At 39.0% G+C, this 24,009-nt stretch overlaps 1 protein-coding gene across 5 annotated transcripts in view; it reads left to right on the forward strand.

Moving 5' to 3' along the window:
- Nucleotides 1-969: 969 nt before the first annotated feature.
- TNPO3 (transportin 3) overlaps nt 970-24,009 on the forward strand; it is an 86,404-nt gene continuing 63,364 nt past the window's right edge. Inside the window, exons 1-3 of one of the 5 annotated variants that reach the window (XM_087821025.1) lie at nt 1,296-1,380; nt 18,154-18,314; nt 18,995-19,176. Coding sequence is in view for 3 of the 5 variants with exons in the window: in XM_087821023.1 (XP_087677149.1) it covers nt 1,261-1,380 (120 nt within the window). In the remaining 2 variants the exon portion in view is untranslated. Of the gene's footprint in view, nt 1,381-18,153; nt 18,315-18,994; nt 19,177-24,009 lie in introns of all 5 variants that reach the window. The other 4 variants (XM_016213362.2, XM_087821023.1, XM_016213360.2 and 1 more) reach the window with 4 other exon arrangements.

Genomic DNA, 24,009 nt, shown 5'->3' on the forward strand with positions numbered 1-24,009 from the left:
TGGAGTTAAACGCTGCCTCTCATTGAAGAGCTCTGTAACCTTGGGCACTTTACCTCTGTCTTATTCATTAAAATGGGGATTTAACTGGTATAGTGTTAAAGGAATAATTATCTTGTAACTAACGTGCTTCACACATTTGTAAACGCTCATCAACTAGTAGCATTTATTATTGCAAAGGAGTAGAACAATATCGGGAAATCCTTTGACATACTACTGCCTTTTGTCCCAGATTTCTTCGTAGTACAGATTTCAAGATTTTTATTTTCTTTTGTGAATTGAGTATTGGTTTTTTTATTCCGAAAGGAAGTCATACGCATAAATACCATTCGATGTGTGAATGGCCTTAAGATACATGCAGATACTCTGGAGTTCGGAGCGTCCTGAGCAATAGAAATACCCTTTAGGGTGTAAGAACTTTGTGGAAAAGGGGTCTGAACAGGGAGTCTAGGCCTTTTGGATTTATTTCGATGCGGCACATACTTCAGGTTTGCACAGCAGTTAATTTGATTACGTGCCTGTCTCCTGCACTAGTTAGCATAGGAAACCTGTCTTAAGTCCTTGGATTTCCAGTGCAGTGGGCACGACTCTGGTGGCTGAATTGGCGTGTTTTGGCCACTTGGGTCAGAAATGATTCCCTGGAGAGGGGTTGAGAAGTTGGAAGGCAGAGGAAACACCTCGGACCCACCGCCAAGAAGCGGAGAGCGGCGCAGGCGCGGGACGCAAGGCAGCCCTCGGGCTCCAGCTGGTAGCAAGGAACCGAGGGAACCGCCTGCGAGCGCTTCTTTCCGGCTCCCGGCCCAGCAGGGCCACTTCCGGGAGAGGGCGGGGAGACAAGAAGAGGCGTGAGGGGAAGGAGGCCGTTTGCCCAGCACCAGGCGGAAGTGTGCCAAAGGTATCCGTGCCGCTTCCGGTCCGGGTTAACGTGGTTTAGATACACTGCGTGGTTTGTGCGGTGCTGGGACAGACTTCTGAGGGCCGGTCAGCGGGTGAAGAGGCGAGCACCGACTTCAGGACTCAGAAGTCTGGAGTCTGACAGGAGGATCGGAAAAAAGACCAGGAACCTGAATACGATCTCACTTCTGTTTCCGAGGGGGCAACTTCCACAGGGAACCCCTCTGCCCTGGTAACGGCCAAAGAAGAGATGGCGCCAGTTGGGGAGCGGCCGTGGCCGACACAGTAAGGAAGCGCGAAGGCGGAGCAACCGGAGGAGCTTCGGAGGAGAGAGCCAGAGCCGTCACTGCCGCTAACACCGCCAACACCATGGAAGGAGGAAAGCCGACATTGCAGCTCGTGTACCAGGCAGTGCAGGCGCTTTACCACGACCCAGATCCCAGCGGAAAGGAGCGTGCTTCGTTTTGGCTTGGGGAGCTGCAGCGTTCGGTGAGGGGCCCAGAGAGGCCGTTCTGCTCCGCGGGGCAAGGGCGGGATGGGAACTAGGCTCGAGCCGGAGCCCGAACCCGGCGGTTGGCCTCGTGAGGTCCTTCTCGGGGAGGAGCTGCTCCCGCGGGGTGGGGCTGCGAAGCTACTGCTAGCTACGCGGCTTTTTGGAAACTAGTCGCTGCTGGCCGGTCGCTAACTGGCCCTTTCCCCACTCCGTAGAATCTGATTAGTAGGTCCTACACTGGACTGTGGCATCGGTGTGGTCCTCTTTTAAGTTTTACTCTTGCAACTTGCTTCTTAGGCCCGCTTCTCCTTTTTGTCTTCCTTCAACCAAATCCAGCCCCAGTCTTTCTCCATCTTCCACTTCAGGATGTTTTTATCCGCCTCCCCTCGGTATCCAAGTGTTGCATCTGGCAGTTCCTTCCCAGTCGTAGCCCTACACCTCACTGTTCTTGCTGATGTTTCACTCCAGTTTGAGTTCATTATTCTCGAATCTTCTCAGGTTTCTAGATTCTTGTACACGTGAATTTTGCCTATATTTTAGAGTGCAAGGTAATGTAAAGATAAACATCAATTCTGATTTCAAAAAAACCTTTGCAGTTTTCATTTTGCTGTATATTGGTTCTCCAATCTTGTCTTTTTGGTTCTTTATAAGATATAGGTATTGAAGCTGCCTTGATTATTCCATGTAACTGTGTGACTCTCCAGTGAGGGGTTTAATTGCAATCTTTTATGCCTATTGTATTTCTGCATTCTGTGATTCAAGTGTCTTATGTTTCCTTATATAATTTTTGTACTCATCTTTGCTGTGCTTGTGTGTGTGTATATACTTGATCTTGCTGACTTTACCATTCTTATTTTTGCATTTTATAAAAAAAAATTTGCTCCCTCCTCTTTTATTTTAATTTTTTAAAACTAGTAACTGATACTTAAAGGTGCTTTGCTCTTTTAAATCAGTCCCTAGGCTGCAAGTGCATGTTATTTAAAAATTTATAACTTTTAGTATTACACTTAAAGCAACTGGGAACCCAGGTGCTGGATAACCTCATGGGAAGATAAAGAAATTGGACTCGCTGTAGGATACACAAGAAAATCATTCACATATGGTCTTATTTAGTGTTTAGTTTTTGTGATATGGGGACTAAGTCCCTGATCATCGTGTAGTTTTCAAAGTAAATAGGAGAAATGCTACACCATGCCAAAAGTCAGCTCTTTCCTACTAAGCCTGCTTATTGTTGTGTATATTTTAAATCAGTGTTTCAGTGCTCACCACGTACCAGCAACTGTGCAAGGCATTGGTATGTGGAGATGAAACAGACAAAAATCTCTGCTTGCCACATAGGATACTTGTGATAATTAAATGAGTTAATACCTATGAAGAGCTTAAAGTTATTGGAACCTAAGGCTTAAAATATATTAGTAATCATTATTTAAATTGTAGTCACTTTTATTACTTTACAATACTCTGTTACAACCTTACATTATCATCCTCATCCTCATGACTTCATCACACAGGGTCCCAACAGTAACAATTGGCACACTTGAAATAGGATAATTTGAGGAGGGTTTTTTTTTTTTATAAAGGTACTGTTTATGAAGATGTGGTACCTAAAGAGGTAGTTTCATAACCTGTAGCCAGAGTGTTAACATCCGTAGGCTGGAAGGGATAGGAGAGAGAGAAGAGTTTGGAGTTGGCTGCCTTGAGAGGAGTGGTAGTTTTAGATTTTTTGTGTGTTTTTTTAATGAGATATTCTTTTTTAAAAAAATATATTTTTATTGATTTCAGAGAGAGACAGGGAGAGGGAGAGATAGAAACATCAATGATGAGAGTCATTGTTTGACTGCCTCCTGCATGCCCCCTGCTGGGTATCAAGCCCGAAACCCAGGGATGTGCCCTGACCTGGAATCGAACCATGATTTCCTGGATCCTAGGTCAATGCTCAACCGCTAAGCCACGCTGACTGGGCAGAAGAGGTAGTTTTCAATTGAAGGTACACAGCCAGCATGAGGTAACTTTGTAGGGAGGAAGCTGGAGGAGTAAATGTCTTGATCTTATTCTCCTAACCTCCCCCTGGGATTCCCTAGTGGGCAAACCTAACCAGAAGCTAGGAGACATGGGAACCTGTTGATAGAGTCTGTACAGGTCTACATATTGGGGTAGAAAACATGATAGAAAGGGTGGAAAAATGGACCAGGAAAATACCTAGCACAGCTACACATCATCATTTTTAAGCAGCTTTAGCATCTGGATTGACAGTTCAGCTAACTTTGGCCTCTTAATTCCTTTACCTCGTTTTTTCAACCACTGGTCACACACTCACACCCTGGATCTTGTCATTATTAAAAAGTCAACAGGTCCTCAGATCACTAACTCAGACATCCTGCTATGATAGTAACGCATTCTTCCGTTTTGTTGGCTGAAGAATCTTAAGTAACCTCATATAATAGTTTTCATTTTTGAAGTCTTATATAATTTTAATTTTTATCACAATTAAAGTTTTATTCTTTTGTAACTTAAAAAATTCAAAACTAAACTGGAAAAACTTTTAAAAAAAGTTTTAAACGGGAAATTTTACAAGAAAACTGCCTAGGATGAAAAAGCAGTTATGTATAGACTTTCTCCTATGAAAGATGAGAATTTAGGCTCCCTCCAGTTCCTTTCATTCAATCTCTCTAACAATAATTATATCACATTTTTTGTTAAATCAATACTCAATGTGAATTGAATGGTGTAGCATATATACCATGGTGATATTTCCCATTTTGAGCAACTTTTTTTCCCCTCATGATAAGCATTACCCTTTTATTTTTTTTCACTTTTGCTTCCTTTTCTATATGTCTGTGATAATTCATCACAAACTTCAGTAAGTGTAAATATCTTCTCAGTATGTTTAAACTAGTGATGTTTCCTATTGATGGAAAGAAACTTCTCCTGAGAGCCTTCCATCTTCTTGTTCAAATCTGGCCTGGTTGTTCTCCATGTATGTTGCATAATTATTGTCCTGGGATTGCTATTTAACACTCTCCTAGGGTATTCCCTTCACTTCTTCCTTGTGTTGGATGCACTGAGTTCTGGATCCCATGGTCTTTTCTTGGATTACCCCCCTTATTTGATGAGCAGTTTAGAAGGGAACCTTTATGCCTTCTCTTTCACTTTCTTTTGGCCTCTTTTAGCCTAAGAGAAGTGCTCTGATCTGCCTGGGGATTATAAATGAGTTTGCTGGTGGGAGAATGAGCCAGGTGATGGATCTCACCACTCAGTATTTGGCTTTAATTTAATCTCCCATTTTCAGTATGATAGTCCTGTCTGTAAGTGAGTCTATTGTCCAAGAGTCCAGAGTCCCACTACTTCAGTCTCCCCAAAATAAACCTTGAGTCATCTGTGATGGTGGGAGAATAGTAGCCTGGCTGCTCAGAGTCAGGAGGAAAATCTGTGAATCTAACTACTTAAACAGATTTTTGAACCCATTCATTCCTTTGTTTTTATGGTACTTCTGATTTCCAAATAACAGCTTGTAGGTACCTCCAAAGGGTGATTTCTTTACGATTTCATTTAATTTTGCTGCTACTCTCTACCATATCCCTGGGTAATTGAAAATAAACAATATTATTCAGCCTCCTGTGTTGATGTTTTCAGACTTCCATACTTTTTTTTTCTCCCCATACTTCTTCGGTACATAGTACTTCTAATTTCTGAGGCTAATTTTGGATTTTGCTTATGATTCAGTTTTCCCCTTAGTGGCATTCTCATCCCATCCTCCCTCTCTGCCCCGAGACTTATTTCAGGGTTCTCAGACCTGCTAAGACAGTTAACACTCATCCATTATCTTTCTAGTTTCAACAGCAGTTTTGTTAATATCAGTCTTGTTTCCATTCTCTGTGTTCTTGTGGGTTTCCCCCACGCCCCCTTAACCTGCCTTTAAAAAACAAAAATCTCTTTACTCTGATTTTAGTGGATTTTTGAAAGGCACCTGAGGGCAAACCAATGTGTTCAGTCAGTTCAATCGTATTAAACAGAAGTCCCTGCGTTCTTGAATTTCATCAAAACCTTATTCCATTGACCAGGCCCCTACTTTCTTTATTCAGTCTTGTCTTTATCCAGTTTTCGATTCCAGGGTCTGTCATTCTAGTCACTTTCTTAAATATACCATTAACCCTTTACCTCTGATTTGGTAAAATTTCAGCGTGGGTATTTTTTTTTTTTTTTTAAGAAAGTGGAAAGACCTTTTTATATATATATATATATATATATATATATATCTTTTTATTGATTTCAGAGAGAGGAAAGGAAGGAGAGAGAGAGAGATAGAAACATCGATGATGAGAGAGTCATTGATCGGCTGCCTAGCCCGCAACCTGGGCATATGCCCTGACCAGGAATTGAACCCCAATTGCCTGGATCCTAGGTCAATGCTCAACCGCTGAGCCACGCCCGGCCGGGCCAGTGTGGGTATTTTCTTTTTTTTTTTAAATTTATCTTTATTGTTGAAAGTATTCCAGGTGTCCCATTCCCCCCCCCAATTGACCCTCTCCACCTTGCTCCTACCCCCTCCCCAGGCCTTTACCCTGTTATTGACTGTGTCCATGGGTTATGCATATATGCATATAATTTCTTTGGTTAATCTGTTCCCACCCTCTACCCCCCTTCCCTCTGAAATATGATCATCTGTTACATGTGTCAGTGTCTCTGGATCCATTTAGTTCCTCAGATTCTTTTGTTCTTTAGCTTCCTCTTAAAGAAGACCCTTCAACGTTTCCTATAGTGCTGGTCTGGTCGTGATGAACTCCTTTAGTTTTTTCTTATCTGTGAAGCTCTTTATCTGACCTCAGTTCTAAATAATAGCTTTGCTAGGTAGAGCAATCTTGGTTGTAGTTCCTTGTTTTTCATCACTTTGAATATTTCTTGCCACTTCCTTCTGGCCTGCAAACTTTCTGTTAAGAAATCAGCTGACAGTCTTATGGGTGCTCCCTTGTAGGTAACTAATTGCTTTTCTCTTGCAGCTTTTAAGATTCTCTCTTTGTCTTTAACCTTTGGCATTTTAATTATGATGTGTCTTGCTGTGAGCCTCTTTGGGTTCCTCTTGTTTGGAGCCCTCTGTGCTTCCTGGACTTGTAAGTCTATTTCTTTCCCCAGTAGGGGAAATGTTCTGTAATTATTTTTCAAATAGGTTTTCAATTTCTTGGTCTCTTTCTTCCACTTCTGGCACCCCAGTAATACGAATGTTGGGCCTCTTGAAGTTTTCCCATAGGCACCTCATACTATTTTCATATTTCTGGATTCTTTTTTTTTTCTTTCTCTTCTGGTTGGGTGTTTTTTGTTTCCTCATGTTCCAAATTGCTGATTTGATTCTCCTTCCTCTACTGTTGATTCCCTGTAAATTATTCTTCATTTCAGATCGTGTAGCCTTCATTTCAAATTGGTACTTTATTATGTCATTGATTTTCTCAATTATTTTCATCATACTCTTACTAATATCCTTGAGCATGCTTATAACCATTATTCTGAACTCTGTATCTGTTAGCTTGCTTGATTCTGTTTCATTTAGTTCTTCTTATAGAGATTTCTTCTGTTCTTTCCTTTGTGACATGTTTCTTTGCCTCCATATTTTGGCTGCTTCCAGGTGTTTGTTTCTATGTAGGTGGAGCTGCTATGTCTTCTGGAATTTGTAGAGTGGCTTTGTGTAGTAGGTGTCCTGTAGGGTCCAGTGGCTCAGCCTCCCCAGTTACCTGAACTGGGCCTTCTAGGTGCTCCCTTGTGTGGGCTGTGTGCTCTGGCCTGTTGTAGTTGAGCTGTGGTTGCTGTTGGCGTCACTGGGAGGAATTGACCCCCAGGCCAGTCGGCTGTGAGGAGCAGCTGCAACTACAGCCAAAGAGCTGCTGTGCTGGAGACACTCCTATGGAGCAGGATTTACTTCAGTGGGGCTTTGGTGTTCACCACGTGCACCCCTTGAGTGTGTCACTTATGCATGTGGTAGGGTTGTAATCCAGCGTGGTCGAGCCTGACCACCAGGTACACTGTCTCTGGGGCCACCCGGGAGGTGCACAGTCAGCCTTTGCCAGTGCCTTGCCCAGGGCCACCCAGCATGAGCTACATAGCAAACCATAATTGGCTGCTACTTGTGCTGGGCTTAGCGTTGTCCAAGAGAGGCCAAGCTATGAGCCAATGCAGGCTGCCACTAGTGCCAGGCCTGGGGCTATTTATCAAGACGTATGGGCCACACTGCTGCTTGTTTGAGAGATTTTAGGAAAGTCCTGAGCATAAGGCTCGAGAGGCCACTTGCATAGAAAAACCCCTGGAAATTGCCTGTATGAGCCTGCAGGTGGGGGGGCGGGGCCTCTAGGAATCCCAGGATGGGGCTAGAGGTGTGGGTCAGATGCTTGAGATTCAAATATGGCGCCCCACCAAAGGAGCAACGGCCTCCGCCAGCTCTTCAATCTGGGAGAATGCTACCCCTCCAGCTTTTGCCCCAATTTCAGGCAGGTTAGTTCCTCCCCAAGTGTCCCAGGTTCCTTTCAATCTGCTGCTTGGCGCTGGAGCTCAGAGGGAGCGTTTCTGAGTGATTCCCTGCGCGGGCCCTGCAAGGAGAAAGTCTGGGGCTCTTGCAGCCTCTGTGACAGTCCCGGTTGAGTTTTACAGCCCATAGTTGTGGGGATTTCTCTTCCCAGCCCTGAAGCACTGGGCTGGGGGCCTGCTGTGGGGCTGGGACCCCCTCACTCCATGAGACCTCCACTGCTGGAGATAGGCCTCCCGGGTTTAAACCTCTGCGTTGGGCGTGGGCCTGCGGCCTCCTCTCTGGGATTCAGCTCAGATCTGCCTGCGTCTCTGTCCTTCCTACCGGTCTCAATGCCTTTTCAGTTCCCTAGTTGTAGGGTTTCTGTTTAGCCAAATTTCAGGAGATTCTGAGTGACGGTGGTTCTGTATTTTACTTGTAATTTTGATGTGGTTGTAGGAGGCGGTGGGTACAGCTGTTACCTACACTGCCATCTTGTTTCCGCCCATGGGTATTTTCAACTGCTTCTCCCTTTTCCTCCTATGTAATATAGGTGCGCTGCATCTCATTTTCTGAATTCTCAGGAACCTTGATGTCTTAGTTATCCTATGTCTCACTTGCATTTCAGACTTTGTTTCTTTACAGGGTCCTTCCCACCAGCATTCAAATAGCTGTAGTATCTCCCATAGTAATAAAATGATTTTGGGGTGGGGGCAATGTGCCACCTTTGCCAATATTGTGATCTCTTTGATTCTTTTTTACTTACCTCTGTGCTTTTACTATTATTCTTTCCCAATGCTTTCTTCAAATGAAGAAACTAACTCATCTTTTCAAAGCCTAGCCAAATTCCACTTTCTCCTTGAAGTATTAACTGATTCTTTTCAACTAAAAGTCATTTCTGCCTACACTGAACATCTAGAGGACTTTATTTAATTGCTTTTTTTTTTTTTTTTTTTACTTTTTTGAAAATTTGTTTCTTTTGTCTCCCCTAATAGACTTTAGGATTATTTATTTATTTATTCTTAGAGAGAGAGAGAGAGAAAGGGGGAGAGGGAAAAACATTGATTTGCTTCACTTATTTATACATTTGTTGGTTGATTCTTGTATGTGTCCTGACCAGGGAGTGAACCCACAACCTGGCAGATCAGGACTGCACTCTAACCAACTGAGCTACCCAGCCAGGGCAACTAGGATCCTTTTATTTGTTTATATAATCTGATGTTCATAATTGAAGTCATAAACCATGGTTATTAAGAAAGAAACAATCAAGATGCCTGACCCACAGGTTCTCAAAAATATGGGGTGGGCAAATGTAAGTTTACAGTTCATATGGAAAAAGATATGCAGATTATAATTATAATACAGGAATAAACTCTGTTTTGCATACTTACAACTATAAACTTACTTTTGCCCACCCCATTTATTGAATGAATAGTAGCTTGCAGGCACCTCCAAAGGGTGATTTCTTTCTTTATGATTTCATTTAATTTTGCTGCTACTCTCTACCATATCCCTGGGTAATTGAAAATAAATAATATTATTCAGCCTCCTGTATTGATGTTTTCAGTCTTCCATCCTTTTTTTAAAAAAAAACAAACAAACAACCTTTATGTCGGGTAGGGAACCTTTTTTTTGCCAAGGGCCATTTGGATATTTTTAACATTCTCTCGCCATACAAAATTATCAGCTTAAAAATTAGCTATGAAAAACACTCCTAGATTTATTGAATTTCGAGCCCTGCCTGTGGTTGCTTTGGCAGGGCCAGACCAAATAATTTTGATGGCCATAAACGGCCCGAGGGCTGGACGTTCCCCACGCCTGCTTTATGAGATAAGTTTTATATTGCCTTCTTTTTATATTTTGAAAGAATTGGGTACAGAAAGGGAGAGGAACTTTTTGACTTAATAAGGCTTCCTTGAAGTAGTCATTAAGTGACATTTTTAACCAAAAGTCTGTTTTAGTGTAGTAACAAGAATAGTGTTTGAATTTTGAATTTGAAATTGGTATGGAACAGATTTTGCCTGGTTTGTTTAAAAACCATTTGAGCCCTAGCAGCTTTTGCTTAGCGGTTAGAGCGTCAGCCTACGGACTGAAGGGCCCAGGCTCGATTTAGGCCAAGGACATGTGCGGGAGACAACCAGTCATATCGATGTGTTTCTTTCACATTAACGTTTCTCTCTCTCTCTCTCCCCCTCTCCCTTCCGCTCTCTGAAAAGCAATGGAAAAAATATCCTTTGATGAGGATCTAAAAAAAAAAAAAAAAATTACCACTTTGAGTAATACACATTTTGAAAAACTATAATCCTTTGTTCCCTTTACCCTGCACTTTACTAACCTTAGCGTCAACTTAGTGTAGTTCTGATGACCTGGTGACAATAGATATGATATAAAGGTGTAATTTGGATATAGGCTAGCCCATGCTGTGAATTAGATTCTTTTCTCTTTCACTAATATTTATATAAAACAGCCATCTTCTAAAGAATCTGTATTCATTACTCTGGACTTTTTTTCCACCAAAATTCTTATAGACGTCCTACAGCCGTGGTTTTACGTGATAGGCAGATATCACCAGTATCTTCAAAGTATTTTAAAAGAAAGGAATTACTTTGAGACAGATCTTAAAGGAAGCCTATCTGATAGTAGACTGTTCTGAACACCTAATAGTTTCCTTTGTCCACCTTCAGTAGCCAAAATTAGTAGACAATGTAGGAAGCCATGGAAGGAAGGACCATCTTTTTTTTTTTTTGGTAAAGAATAGTTTATTGCTTTTTTTAGAGAGAAAGGAAGTGGAAGAGGGGAGAGAGAGAGAGGGAGGCAGAGAGAAACATTGATGTGAGAGTGCAACATCGATAGACTGCCTTCTTGCGTGCCCCTTACCCGGATTGAGCCTGAAATTGCAGCATGTGCCCTGACCAGGAGTGAAACGGCAACTTTTTGGTGCATGGGACCATGCCCAACCAACGGAGCCACACCAGCCAGGGCAGGACCACCTTTTTATAGGCTGATGATTATGCTACTCATTTTTTCTAAGTTTGTAATTTAGATTTATGGAGGAGACTATGAGACTACTTTTACAGAGATAAATCTCTGGGTTATAGGTAACCTCAAAAGTTTAATAGTTCAGTCTGGATACCAAAAAGGAATGATAAAAAGCATAAATCAAATGAAATCATATCATGCTTTGACAGACTAAGTATTGTCAAGTTTGGTTAATCATATCCTTGGAAATTTGCTTCTAAACATCAGGAAGGTCATGGGTCGTGGAGTATCAGCTTCAGACTTCTTTCCTAGTAATTTTCCTCTTTGGAATTTCATGATTCTTTAGCCTAGCTCTAAAACATAGGGTCTTTGATATTTTTCTAGCAGTTGCAGTCATTGATTTGATTTATTTGAAAATCTAGGATTTTTTTATGCTTATACTCCTCATCCTCCAGTCAAGTGACCCTTAAAACATAACATGTTTTTGGAAGCATAGACTTCTAGAAAATAGAAAATGTTCCAAAACAGCTTCTGTGGATCACTTAGTTTATTGAACATAGGAATACAGTTGACCCTTGAACAGAGCCAGGTGTTGGGGTGTAGTTAAATCTTCATATAACTTGATTCCCCCAAAAACTTAACTAGTAATAGCCTACTGAACAGCGATTAACATATTTTGTTTGTCATATGTCTCATATACTGTATTAAGTAAAGCAAGCTGGGGAAGAAAATGTATTAAAATCATAAAGAAGAGAAAATAAATTTACAATATTTATTGAAAAAAATTTGTGTATAAGTGAACCCGTGCAGTTAAAACCCATGTTGTTAAAGGGTCACCTGTACTGTATGCCTTGCACTGCTGGAAAGTAGGAATATATGAGTAAATGATAAAAACCAAAGACCTTTTTCCCAAAGAGTTTACCAGTCTGGCTGTGTCATCTAATATGATAGCCATTAACCAGATGAATATGGTGGCTATTTAAATTAATTAAAGTTAAGTTAAAATCAGGTTTGGATAGTGCAGATAAAAACATTTTATGTCTTTGTTGTATTGGAGCCTGTGAATGAGAATTTGTGGCGGTATTTCTGTTGGTATGGTAGTGTACTCTCTGGTGGCATCCATTTATATTTGGATTAGTTCATTTCTTGTCTTTCCAGGTCTTGGATAAGAGTTGATGGTTTGATCCTGGATATAAAATTATCAGAGCACTGCTACATTTAGCAGTTATAACACAGTTTTCTTACAAAGCCTTCTAGATATTTCTTAACATTTCTTCCTGTTAATTGTACTGATCTTTATTAGGGAAATGGAAAACAGATTTTATAGACTTTATTGTGGTAAAATATTTATAACAGAATTTACCATTTTAACCATTTTTAGGTATACAGTTTAGTGGCATTAAGTACATTCATATTGTTCTGCAACCATCACCCCCATCCATCTCTAGAATTTTTTTATATCCCTGAACTAAAACTCGACCTATTAAACAATAACTCTTCATTCCCTCCTCTCTTCAGCTTCTGGAAATCACCATTTTACTTTTTTGTCTCTATGAATTTGACTACTCCAGGTACCTTATATAAGTAGAATCAGTCATATAATTTTTGTCCTTTTGTATCTGGCTTATTTCACTTAGCATAATGTTTTCAAGATTCTTCCACATTGCAGCATGCGTGAGAATTCATTCTTTTTAAAAATTGTGGTAAAATATACATAACATAAACCTTATTATTTTAAACCATTTTAAGAGTATAGTTCAATGTTTTTGTTTTGTTTTTTAAATATATCTTTATTGATTTCAGAGAGAGGAAGGGAGAGGGAGAGAGAGAGAGAGAAACATCAATGATGAAAGAGTCATTGATCGGCTGCAGCCCGCAACCCGGGCATGTGCCCTGACCAGGAATCGAACCCTGATCTCCTGGATCCCAGGTCGATGCTTAACCGCTGAGCCATGCCCAGCTGGGCTGTATAGTTCAATGTCTTTAAGTACATTCACATTGTTGTGCAACTATCACCACCAACCATTTCCAGAACTTCTTTCATCTTGTAAAACTGAAACTCCGTACCCTTTATACACAGTTAACTCCCCATTTCTCCCTTTGCCTCCCCCCAGCACAGCAACTACCACCATTATGTTTTCTGTCTTTATGAATTTGACTAGGTACCTCATATAAGTGGAATCATATATTATTTGTTCTTTTGTGATTCCAGGGTTCATCCATGGTATATCATGTGTCAGAATTCTATTCCTTTTTAAGGCTGAATAGTAATGTACGTACCACATTTTGTATATTTGTTCATCTCTCAAGGAACACTTGGGTTGCTTCCACCTTTTGATTGTTTTGAATAATACTACTATGAACACAGGTTCACAAAAATATGTTGGAGTCCTTGCTTTCAATTCTTTTGAGGATATATCCAGAAGGGGAATTGATGGATCATATGGTAATTATTTGCTTGTTTTTGAGGAACTGCCATTCTGTTTTCAAGATTTTATAGATTTTTTTAAGCTCTGTTGAGCTTAAAAACATTTAGTTCATAGGAAGTTGAGATTGCTTAGATTACCTGTATTTCCCTAGCTTGTACCTTGGCACTGAAATATTACCAGGGAGTCTTTTAATGCTGTTTAAGTGAAGCCCAGAGAGTTTTATTTCTCAATTGAAAGTTTACAGTCCTGCTAAAGGGGATAATTTTGTAGTGTTTGGTATGCAGAACCTTTTTTTTGTTAATCCTCACCCAAGGATATTTTTTCCACTGGCTTTTAGAGAGAGTGGGAAGGAGTGGGGGGGAGAGAGAAACATCGATGTGAGAGACCCATATGGATTGGTTGCTTCCTGCACATGGCCCAACCAGGGCCAGGTATTGAACCTACAACTAAGGTATGTGCCCTTGACCAGGAATCAAACCCAAGACCTTTCCATGTGTGGGCCGGTGCTCTAACCACTGAGCAACACCAGCCAGGACCGCAGAACCTTTTAAATGTACTGATATAATTTTCTTCTGGTAGAGTTCCCAAAATAAAAATATTGTGAAACGTAATTTTTTTTCTCTTGATAAGAAATTTTCTAACAAAGTTTACATCGTGGTTTTTACTTATTTTATTTTCAAGCCCAAAGCACAGTTCTTTTCAATTTCTTTCTGTTTATTGTTTCCTTGTTTTCTATCTCAGCCATAATGTAATACCATTTAGACAGCCCCAAAGCAGAATATATCTACCTGAACTAGATTTGAAAATATACATGTTCGTACATAAGCATTCAGAGTTTTCTAACACTTCAGTGCATTTTTTACAATACATTAAGCTAGACATTTCACATTTTTATAAGATTGAAAAACTTGGATCTTCAGCGTAGTGTTAACATATGCTCAGTAGGCCTTAATAATATTCTCATTCCTCTGGTTTATATGAATTGTTATAAAACTTGTTCAGTTAGTCAGCAATAGAGACTAGCAATGAAAGGAAATACATTTTCTATATTTTTGGCTTTCAAGAAGCCCTCACATGGGCTGCTCATTTGCTTTAAATGAAATTATTTTAAGCTTGGCATTTTCTGCTTTTAAAGCAGGACTGCCTAGTATTATTTTAAGGCCCACAGTGAAACTATTACCAAAGAATGCGTGCTTCAGTCATCCCAGCCCAAGTTGATTTTATAGACCCAAATTTATTTCTTTTTTTCTAGGGGCATTCTTGAGGTTAATATTCACATACAAAGGCGACTAAGTTTGGATGCAAACTCTTTATGATTGTTATGAAAAAATTTTGGCAAGTTAGAGTTCTCAGTACCATATTATGTGTGACTGACAGGTGCAGATTTGAGCCAAAATTCATTTGACATTGTTTGAAAACTCTTGTCCCAGAAACACTGGGATTTCATCATTGTGCAGTGCTGTCATTTGGTCTTGATTCCTTTTTTTGAGCTTAAGATAGAACAGTGTATATGGACACTGGTTTTCTAAAGTTAACTTGAAAAGTGTTTGAGTACTTCTCCTGGAATTTCAATAGCTTATGGTGTTTTAAGAATTGTTTTTAGCCAGGAATCTCTTCCTTCTCATACGGGAAATAATATCTTCCTTTTAATTTTTCAGCTATTGAGATGGCTGTGAAAATGTAAGTTGTCTGAGCTTGTCTCTATAAATGAGCTTTTTTTTTGCTTCTAGAAAAGTTATTTATGTATACACAAGGATATTCTGAGAGTCTTGAAGCTTGCTAGTGGCTTGATGATAGTTTTTGTTTATACTCTGCTTTGGGAGGTGGGAGCTGTTTACTCATCACTGCGGTGGTGAAGGTATTAGCTAAGTTTCATTTCATCATGCTTTCTGAATTTCAGACCGTCTTGCAAAACAAGTTATTTTGAAAAATACAATTTTTAGGTAGTGATGGTTATCTTCTGAGCCCCATAACTTTCATTTTTCTTAACATTTCTTCAAACTATTTTCTCTCCCTGCTAAGAAAACCATGAGAGTAATTTGTGACAGATCTAGCAATTTGTAAAACTCTCATAAAAGATTAGATACAAAAACTTAAGATAGTTGACTGACTTAAAAAAATCACTTTCTCTATTTCAAGTAAATTAAACTTATTCTTTCTTTACCTGTCTCATGAAAATGATTTTTTTTCTTGATTTGAGAAATTTTGATTTTCTAGGTCTGTACCACATTGTTACAGGGCATATGTCTAAAATGTTTTACTGATAATTTTTTAAAAACTGTTTTTAAATTGTTTTTTATTTTTCAGTTGCAGTTGACATACAATATTATAGTTTCAGGTGAACACCCCAGTGATTAGACATTACATAACTTATTAAATGATCATCCTGATTATTTCTCGCACCCATATGATACCATACATAGTTATTAGAATATTATTAACCATATTCCCTATGTTGTACTTTACATCCCCGTGACTATTCTCTGACAACCAATTTGTATTCCATCTATCTCACCTCCCATCTGGCAACTGTTAAGATGTTCTCTGTATCTGTGAATCTGTTTCTGTTCTGTTTGTTTGTTTATTTTGATTTTCGATTCACTTGTTGATAGATACATATTTATTGCCATTTTATTCACATTTTTAATCTTTTTTCTCTCTCCTTCTTAAAGAAGATTCTTTAACATTTTATGTAATACTGGTTTGATGGTGATGAACTCCTTTAAGTTTTTCTTGTCTGGGAAGTTCTTTATATGTCTTTCAATTCTAAATGATAGCTTAACTGGGTATAGTAATCGTGGTAGTAGGTCCTTGCTTTTCATCACTTTGAATATTTCTTGCCACTCTGGCGTGCAAAAGTGTCTGTTGAGAAATCAACTGATTGTCTTATGGGAGCTCCCTTGTAGGTAACTAATTGCTTTTCTCTTGATGCTTTTAAGATTCTCTGTCTTTAATATTTTGCATTTTACTTATGTGTCTTGGTGGGGGCTTTGGATTCATCTTGTTTGGAACTCTGCACTTCCTGGGCTTGTATGTCTATGTCATTCATCAGATTGGGGGAAGTTTTCTGTCATTTTTTCAAATAGGTTTTCAATTTCTTGCTGTTTCTCTTTTCCTTTCAGCACCCCCATGATGAAAATGTTGGTAAGCTTGAAGTTGTCCCAGAGGCTCCTTACGCTGTATTCTTTTTTATTTTTTGGATTCTTTTTTCTTTTTGCTCTTCTGGTTGGGTGTTTTTTGCTTCCTTATATTCCAAATTGCTGATTTGATTCTCAGTGTCCTCTACTTTACTATTGCTTCCCTGTAAATTATTCTTCACTTCAATTAGTATATCCTTTATTTCCAACTGGTTATTTTTTATGGTTTTCTTTCTTCATGCTGTTGAAGTTCTCAGTTTCCTGAGCATCCTTATAACCATTGATTTGAATTCTGTATCTGGTAGTTTGGTTGCCTCCATTTCATTTAGTTCTTCTGGAGATTTCTCCTGTTTTTTCATTTGGGACCTGTTTCTTTGTGTCCTCATTTTGCCTGCTTTCCTGTGTATGTTTCTATGTATTAGGTAGAGCTGCTATGTCTCCTGGACTTGGTAGCGTGGCCTTGTATAGTAGGTGTCCTGTAGGGCCCAGTGGCACAGCCTCCCAGTCACCTGAGCTGGGTGCTCCAGGTCCACCCCTCTGTGGGCTGTGTGCATGTCCTGTTGTAGTTGAGCCTTGATTGCTGTTGGCATCACTGGAAGGGATTAAACCCCAGGCCAGTGGGCTGTGAGGACTGGCTGCAACTACAGTGGAAGAGCTGCTGTGTAGGAGTGGCCCCTTTGGAGTAGGACTTGCTTCAGTGGGGCTTTGGTGCTCACCGAGCCCACCCCTTGTGTTTGTTGCTTAAGGAGGTTTTAGGGTTGTAATCCAGCATGGTCTGAGGCTGTCTACTGGGTGCACTGGCTCTGAGGCCCTCTGGGAAGTGCAAGGTCAGCCACTGCCTGTGCCCTCCCTGGGGCCACTGGCACAAGCTACAGAGCGATCTGCAGGTGGCTGCTACTTGTGCTGGAGGTGCCCAGGAAAGGCCAAACTCTGAACCAAGGCCAGCTGCCTCCAGTGCCAGGCCTGGGCCACTTAGCAAGAGATATGGGATATGCAGGGGCCAGGTGCTGCTGCTTTGAGAGATTTTAGGAAAGTCCTAAGCATGAAGCAAGAGAGGCCAGTTGTATTTTTTAGGAATTCTTTTCATTCTGTGCTCTAACCTAGTTCCTTCTCCCCCCTATAATATTATAAATCTTTGAAAATCTTTATTTAATAAGTATATTATATACTAATTGAAATGCTTTAAAAAGTACAATAACCTGGCACTTTTATGTTACTTTTCAATTCTTATTGAAATATTTGTATTTTCAGAGCCTCATTTTCTGTTTGCCAGAGCTCTTCTGTCCTTAGTGAAGTATTTTAAGTAATTCTGCTTAATTTGAGGAGTTTTTGTGTAGGATTAACTAGCAGCCCTAATTTGCTTCTAATTCTTGGCAGCTATGAATCGTTAGGGGCTCCTATCTGGGTGTGTGCTTGCATTGTTGAGGGTCTGCTCAATGATTTCGTTTGATTCTGCAGTTTTAGAACTGTTGGTGTAGAAGTGAATCTTGGAGCAACAGTGCACCCACCATTAAACGAAAAAGGGCAACTACTTTTAGGATTTGCTGTGAAGTATAATAAAAGACTTAGAATAAGTTAGTGAAAGGATTACTGGGCTATAAGCCTGCTTAATATTCATAACATAGTCGTGGAAATATTTTTGAAAAAAAAATTGATATAACGGCCTGTTCTGCTACTGCTTTGTGAAATGGAAGATTGGAATTAGATACTTAAATGGAAAATGTTCTCTTGTTGCAGCCTCATTGAAATGTGCTGTTAGTGGGAGCTGCAGCTTCCTCCTGCTGACTCTGAGCCCCAGGCTTCGGTTGAGATGGTCCTTTCAGAAATGTGGAGCTTAGTCCAAGCCTGGATTTCAGTGGGTAGCACCTGGCATCTGTGGCTAGAAAGTCCTATGAAGTGTAAGTGCTTTATTCTCTCCTTGTAAAGAAACCCCTTTCCTTCCTGCCTTCTCTTCCTTCTTTCTGCAGCTTAGCAGAGGGGAAGAACAGTGAGCACTGTATATAGTGCCTGGGGTATCAGGATTTGGTTACATTTTCTTTATGATTCAGTGACCAAAACAAGATTACTTGTTGTGGGATGCCAACAATTCTTAAACCCTCCTAGAATTTAAAGTAATAAATTATGACCCCTTAATATGTAATACTGGCAGTATCATCCCATGTAATTTTTTATTGACAGTTTACTTAGTAGTTTGTGATATTCAAGTTTGCCGGGTTTCTTTAGAGGTCACTCTTATCTTTTGTTCTAATTCCAAAAGACAAATATTTGAAAAGAGAGGCACATTTGACCATTGGGTATGGTAGCATCAAGACAAATAGGGGTGCTTGAAATGAGAAGACAGCTCTTCTTTCACTTCGATTTTACTTGATACATATGCACAAGGAGCAATTGGGGATGTTTTTCTAAGACCAGTTCCTCATAGAATTGTCCTTGGAAATTCATATAGCTGCCATCTGTATTTTAATTTATTAAAAAATTAAAAAGCTAGATACTAATATAATTAACATTAGAAAATGCAAGTTTTATATTTGATTTAGTTGCCTAGAGCTAAGCGCTGTTTTCTTTTTTCCTTTTTCAGAAATACTGGTAATCTTTTAAAGTAAGCTCATTCCAGAAGAGACTCTTCCTTCACTGAACCTAAAATTTTTCTGAGATTTTTAAATCTTAAGATTTTAGCTAGGAAAATACTGGGCTGCTTCTCATTGCTAAAACAAGATGTATATTTAAAACAAAACAAAACCACGTCTTCACCTGGGCAAGGCAAGTGAAGTTCTACAAATGAGGATTCTGAATGAAAAATGTCTCATCCTCTCAAGGCCTTTTTTTTTTAATCTTAAAGAACTGATTTTCTTGTTCTCTGTTGCCTTTTCTCTCTAAACATTTTGGATTCTGTTCTTACAGCTAACTCCAACCATTGTATCTGAGCTACCTAGTAAAAGAATGGGCTTCACGTGTGGGAAAATAAAGATGTTACAGACTTAGGAGATGATATCTTGTCGCCTTGTTTCATATTTAATAATTTAATATATACTTTATTTTAAAAAATATATACTTTAAGTGCCTCTATGGCCAAAGAATTTGAGAGCTGCAGAGGTAATTAAGCTTTTTCTTTACTTTTGAAGAGCTTACAGTCTATTAGAAAAGATGAACAAAGGCCTAAGTAATTATAATACAAAATTCAAAATGTAAAAGGATTCCTGCCTCCAATATTTTCTCATCTCTAGCATTCAGAAGTTTGAGTATGCTATGTTAATATGTTTGTTTGTTTGTTTGTTTGTTAGTATGGGAGTATGGGGGACAGGAATGTTCTATGTCCTGTTCTCATTGGTGGGACTTTCTCAGTGATCCTGTTCTCTACTATGGCATTCATGCACTGCTCTGCATCTGGCAGGTCTTTGGCAGGATACATTTTTTTGTCCTTCCCTCTTGGTAGAAGACTTCTGTTGGCACTGGTATAGATAGCTAGCAATATCATGGGCTTAAGACTGTTTTATGGGGGAAGAGTTTTTTCTCTTTTTTTGGTTTTGATTTTAGAGAGAGAAGAAGGGAAGGGGGGAGAGAGAGAGAGAGAAACATAGATGTGAAAGAGACACATTGATTGGTTGCCTCCTGTACGTGCCCTGACTGGGGCCAGGGATTGAACCTGTAACCGAGGCACGTGTTCTTGGCTGGGATCAAACCCGGGACCCGTCAGTCTGCAGGCTGATGCTCTAAGCACTGAGGTAAACTGGCTAGGGCGCCTACTGATCTTTTTAAATTGCAGTCTACTTTTTTGTCCATTTAAGTAAAGTTATTTTGTAGTTTATTTGCTTTTGTTTATTGTTAACTTGAAAGCAGTGTTCTTTTCAACTTTCCACATCTTTGGTAGATGTAGAACTCCTCTCAGGTTTTTCGTTCATTTATATATATATATATATATTTTTTTTTTCAATCCTCACCCAAGGATATTTTTTCCATTGCTTTTCAGAGAGAGTGGAAGGGGGAAAGAGAGAGAGAGATAGAAACATCAATGTGAGAGAGACACATTGATTGGTTGCCTCCCGCATGCACCCCAGCTGGGGCCAGGGATTGAGCCTTCATCTGAGAATCAAGACTGGGACCCTCTCATCCACACGCTGATGCTATAACCACTGAGCCAAACTGTCTAGGGCTTGTTCATATATTTTAAACTCCATAATATCTTTTATTGTTTTATATAGTCAGTGTTCATAAGAGATTTACTTACATACTTAGCCTTTCCATTACTCTTTATTTATTCCTGATATCCACATTTCCATCCAGAATTATTTTCCTTCTTCATGAAGAATATCCTTTAGTATTTTTTTTCTTTGTGGGTCTATTGTTAATGAACTCTTTCCTTCTCTTTTATTTTTTTCTTTTTGGTCTTAAAACATCTTAATTTTATTGCATTTTCACAGGATTTTTTTGTTGGGTATAAAATAACTCATTGGCAGTTATTTTCTTTCAGCACTTCGAAGATGCTTGGTTCCTATTGTTTATGTCAGCAAGTCAGCTATCAGTTTAACTGTTGTTTCTTTAAAGATAATACATCTTTTTTCCTCTGGTCTTTAAGATTTCCCTTTTTGTCTTTGGGATTTTTAGTAGTTTATTATAATGTGCCTGGGTCTGTTTTTTCTGTCTTTAGGGTTTGTAGTGCTTCTTATCTGTGACTTGGTGTCTTTTCCCAGTTTGGAGATTTCTCAGCCATTATCTTTAAATAGTCCTTCTGCCCCATTTTTTCTTCTGGTATTTCAGTTATATGTATGTTAGACTTTTTCACTATGTTCTACATCATGTCACTTGTATTATTCCCATCTTTTTTTTTTTTTTTAAATCCTCACTTGAGGATATGCTTATTAATTTTTAGGGGGGGAGATAAACATCACTCTGAGAGAGAACATCGATTGTTTGCCTTCCTTCCATATATACCCGACCTGAGATTGAACCCACAACCTAAGTATGTGCCCTAACCAGAAATCGAACCCACAGCTTTTTAGAATATGGGATGACACTCCAACCACCTGAGCTACACCTGCCAGGGCCTAGATTCTTCCCATCTTTATCTTCTATCCGTTTTTGACTTTGTGCTTTGGTTTTGTTATTTTCTGTTGATCTTTTTTCTAGCCATTGTAGTAAAAATCTAGCAGTAATCTTTTTTCAGTTGTCTGATTTGCTGTTTAAACCTTCCATTTGGTTCTTAATTTAAGCTACTGTGTTTTCCAGTTGTAGATTTTCATTTGATTCTTTTTTATAGATTCCATTTCTTTATGGAAAGTACCCATTTGTCTTCTAATTCATTGACTATATCAATCAACTATTTATTTTTCCCCCAAATGTTCATTTTGAGAAATTTGTAACTTGAAAGAATAGTATAGTGAACACTGATATATCCTTCGCAATTTGACCTTGCCCCATTTGCTTTTTTTCTGTTTCTCTTTTTCTGTCCCTCTTTGTTCTCTGATTGTGTATTTTTTAACCTTTTGGAATAAATTTCAGGCCTAATAATGCTGTATGCTAAACTTTTTCTTTTGTTAATCCTCACCTGAGGATATTTTTTCCACTAAGTTTTAGAGAGAGTGGAAGGGAGGGAGGGGGAGAGAGAGAAAAAAAAGTAGATATGAGAGGCACATTGATTGGTTGCCTTCCGCACAAGCCTGGACCAGGGCTGGAGATCAAAACTGTAGCCCAGGTTCATGCCCTTGACTAGGAATCGAACTTGAGACCCTTCGGTGCACAGGCTGACACTCCAGCGATTGAGCCACACTGGCCAGGGCTGTGTGCCAAACATTTTGACATCTTGTAAGAACAAGGAAATTTTTCTAAACTAAAACTAAACTAAACTAAACTAAACTAAACCAAACCAAACCTAACCAAACCTAACCAAACCTAACCAAACCTAACCTAACCTAACCTAACCTAACCTAACCTAACCTAACCTAACCTAACCTAACCTATTGGCACTCAAGAACTTTAAAATTGATATAATGGTATTATCTAAAATACAGTCCATTTCCAATTTCCTAATTGTTCCAGTTATAGATTTCTAGTTTAAAAAATTTTTATTTTCCCTGATCTCAGATTCAGTCAAGAATAATACCTTGCTTGTAGTTGTTATGTCTCTTTAGTTCAGGGGTATTTTTTTCTTTTTATGATGGTGACATTAAAAAACAATTTCAGGCCCATTTTTTCTTTGTTTTTAATATGTCCCACTGCTTGGATTTGTCTGGTTGTTTTCTTCTGATTGCATTCAGTTTAAACATTGTTTGGAAGAATACTATAAGAATGATAACTTATCATTTTCAGTGAATCACATCAGGAGTCACGTAAAATGTGTCCCATTATTAGTGATGTTAAGACAGCACAGTTATTTTAGTCCTCATCTAATTATTCCATTATTTAGATAGATTATTTTCTATTGTCTGCTCCCCTCACCCCCACTCCTCCTTTTTTTGTTGTTATTGTTATCATTTAGTCTTGATTTTGTTTGATGGATACTGAGTATACTGTTTATGAAAAGTTAAAGAGAGTTTAAAAGATTTATCTTTTCCTGAGATATTATTTTGCTTCACTCAGGTATTTATGATAGGACCAGATTTAATCTAAGAAGGGATTTGAACAGATTCTAAACTATGTTTTTCTCTCTATCTCTCTCCCTTTTTTGGTGGTAAAATATACATAACATAAAATTTACCATTTTAAAGTGTACAATTCAGTGGCATTAAGTATATTCACATTGCTGTACCACCATCACTACAATTTTATCTCCAGAGCCTTTTCTGGAACTGTGTACCCATTAAACAGGTGAAACTGTATACCCATTAAACAGTAACTCCCATTATCCCCTCTCCTCAACCTTTGGCAACCAAAATTCTAACTGTCTCTATGAATTTGACTACTCTAGGTACCTCATATAGTTGGGATCATACAGTATTCGTTTCTGTGTGTGTCTGGCTTATTTTACTTAGCATTAATGTCCTCAAGGTTTATTGATGTTGCAGCATTTAATGGTACTTCCTTACTTTTTAAGGCTGAATAACTATCCATTGTATGTATATACCGCATTTTGTTTATCCATTCATCTCTTAATGTGTATTTGAGTTGTTTTCAACTTTTGGTTATTGTGAATAATGCTGCTATGAATAAGGTGTGCAAATATCTTTTCAAGGTCCTGTTTTCAATTATTTTGAGTATAGACCCAGAAGTGGAGTTGCTGCATCATATGGTAATTCTATTTATAATTTTTTGAGGAAACTTCATACTGTTTTTCATAGTGGCTGTACTGTTTTACATTTCCACCAACAGTGCAAAAGGGTTCCAATGTCTCCTCATCCTCACCAGTACTTATTTTCTGGTGGTTGTTTTTTTTTTAGTGGCCATCATAATAGGCGTGACTTGATACCTCACTGTGGTTTTTGACTTATATTTCCCTGATGACTAGTGATGTTGCGTGCCTTTAGTTGGCCATTTTTGTATTATCTTTAGAGAAATGTCTTTTCAAGTCCTTTGCCCATTTTAAAAATGAGTGACTTGATTTTTTTGTTGCTGAGTTGTAGGAGTTCTTTATATATTCCGGATATTCACCCCTTATCAGAT

Source organism: Miniopterus natalensis, chromosome 10 (genome assembly GCF_054644295.1).
Source record: "Miniopterus natalensis isolate mMinNat1 chromosome 10, mMinNat1.hap1, whole genome shotgun sequence".
Classification (NCBI taxonomy): domain Eukaryota; kingdom Metazoa; phylum Chordata; class Mammalia; order Chiroptera; family Miniopteridae; genus Miniopterus; species Miniopterus natalensis.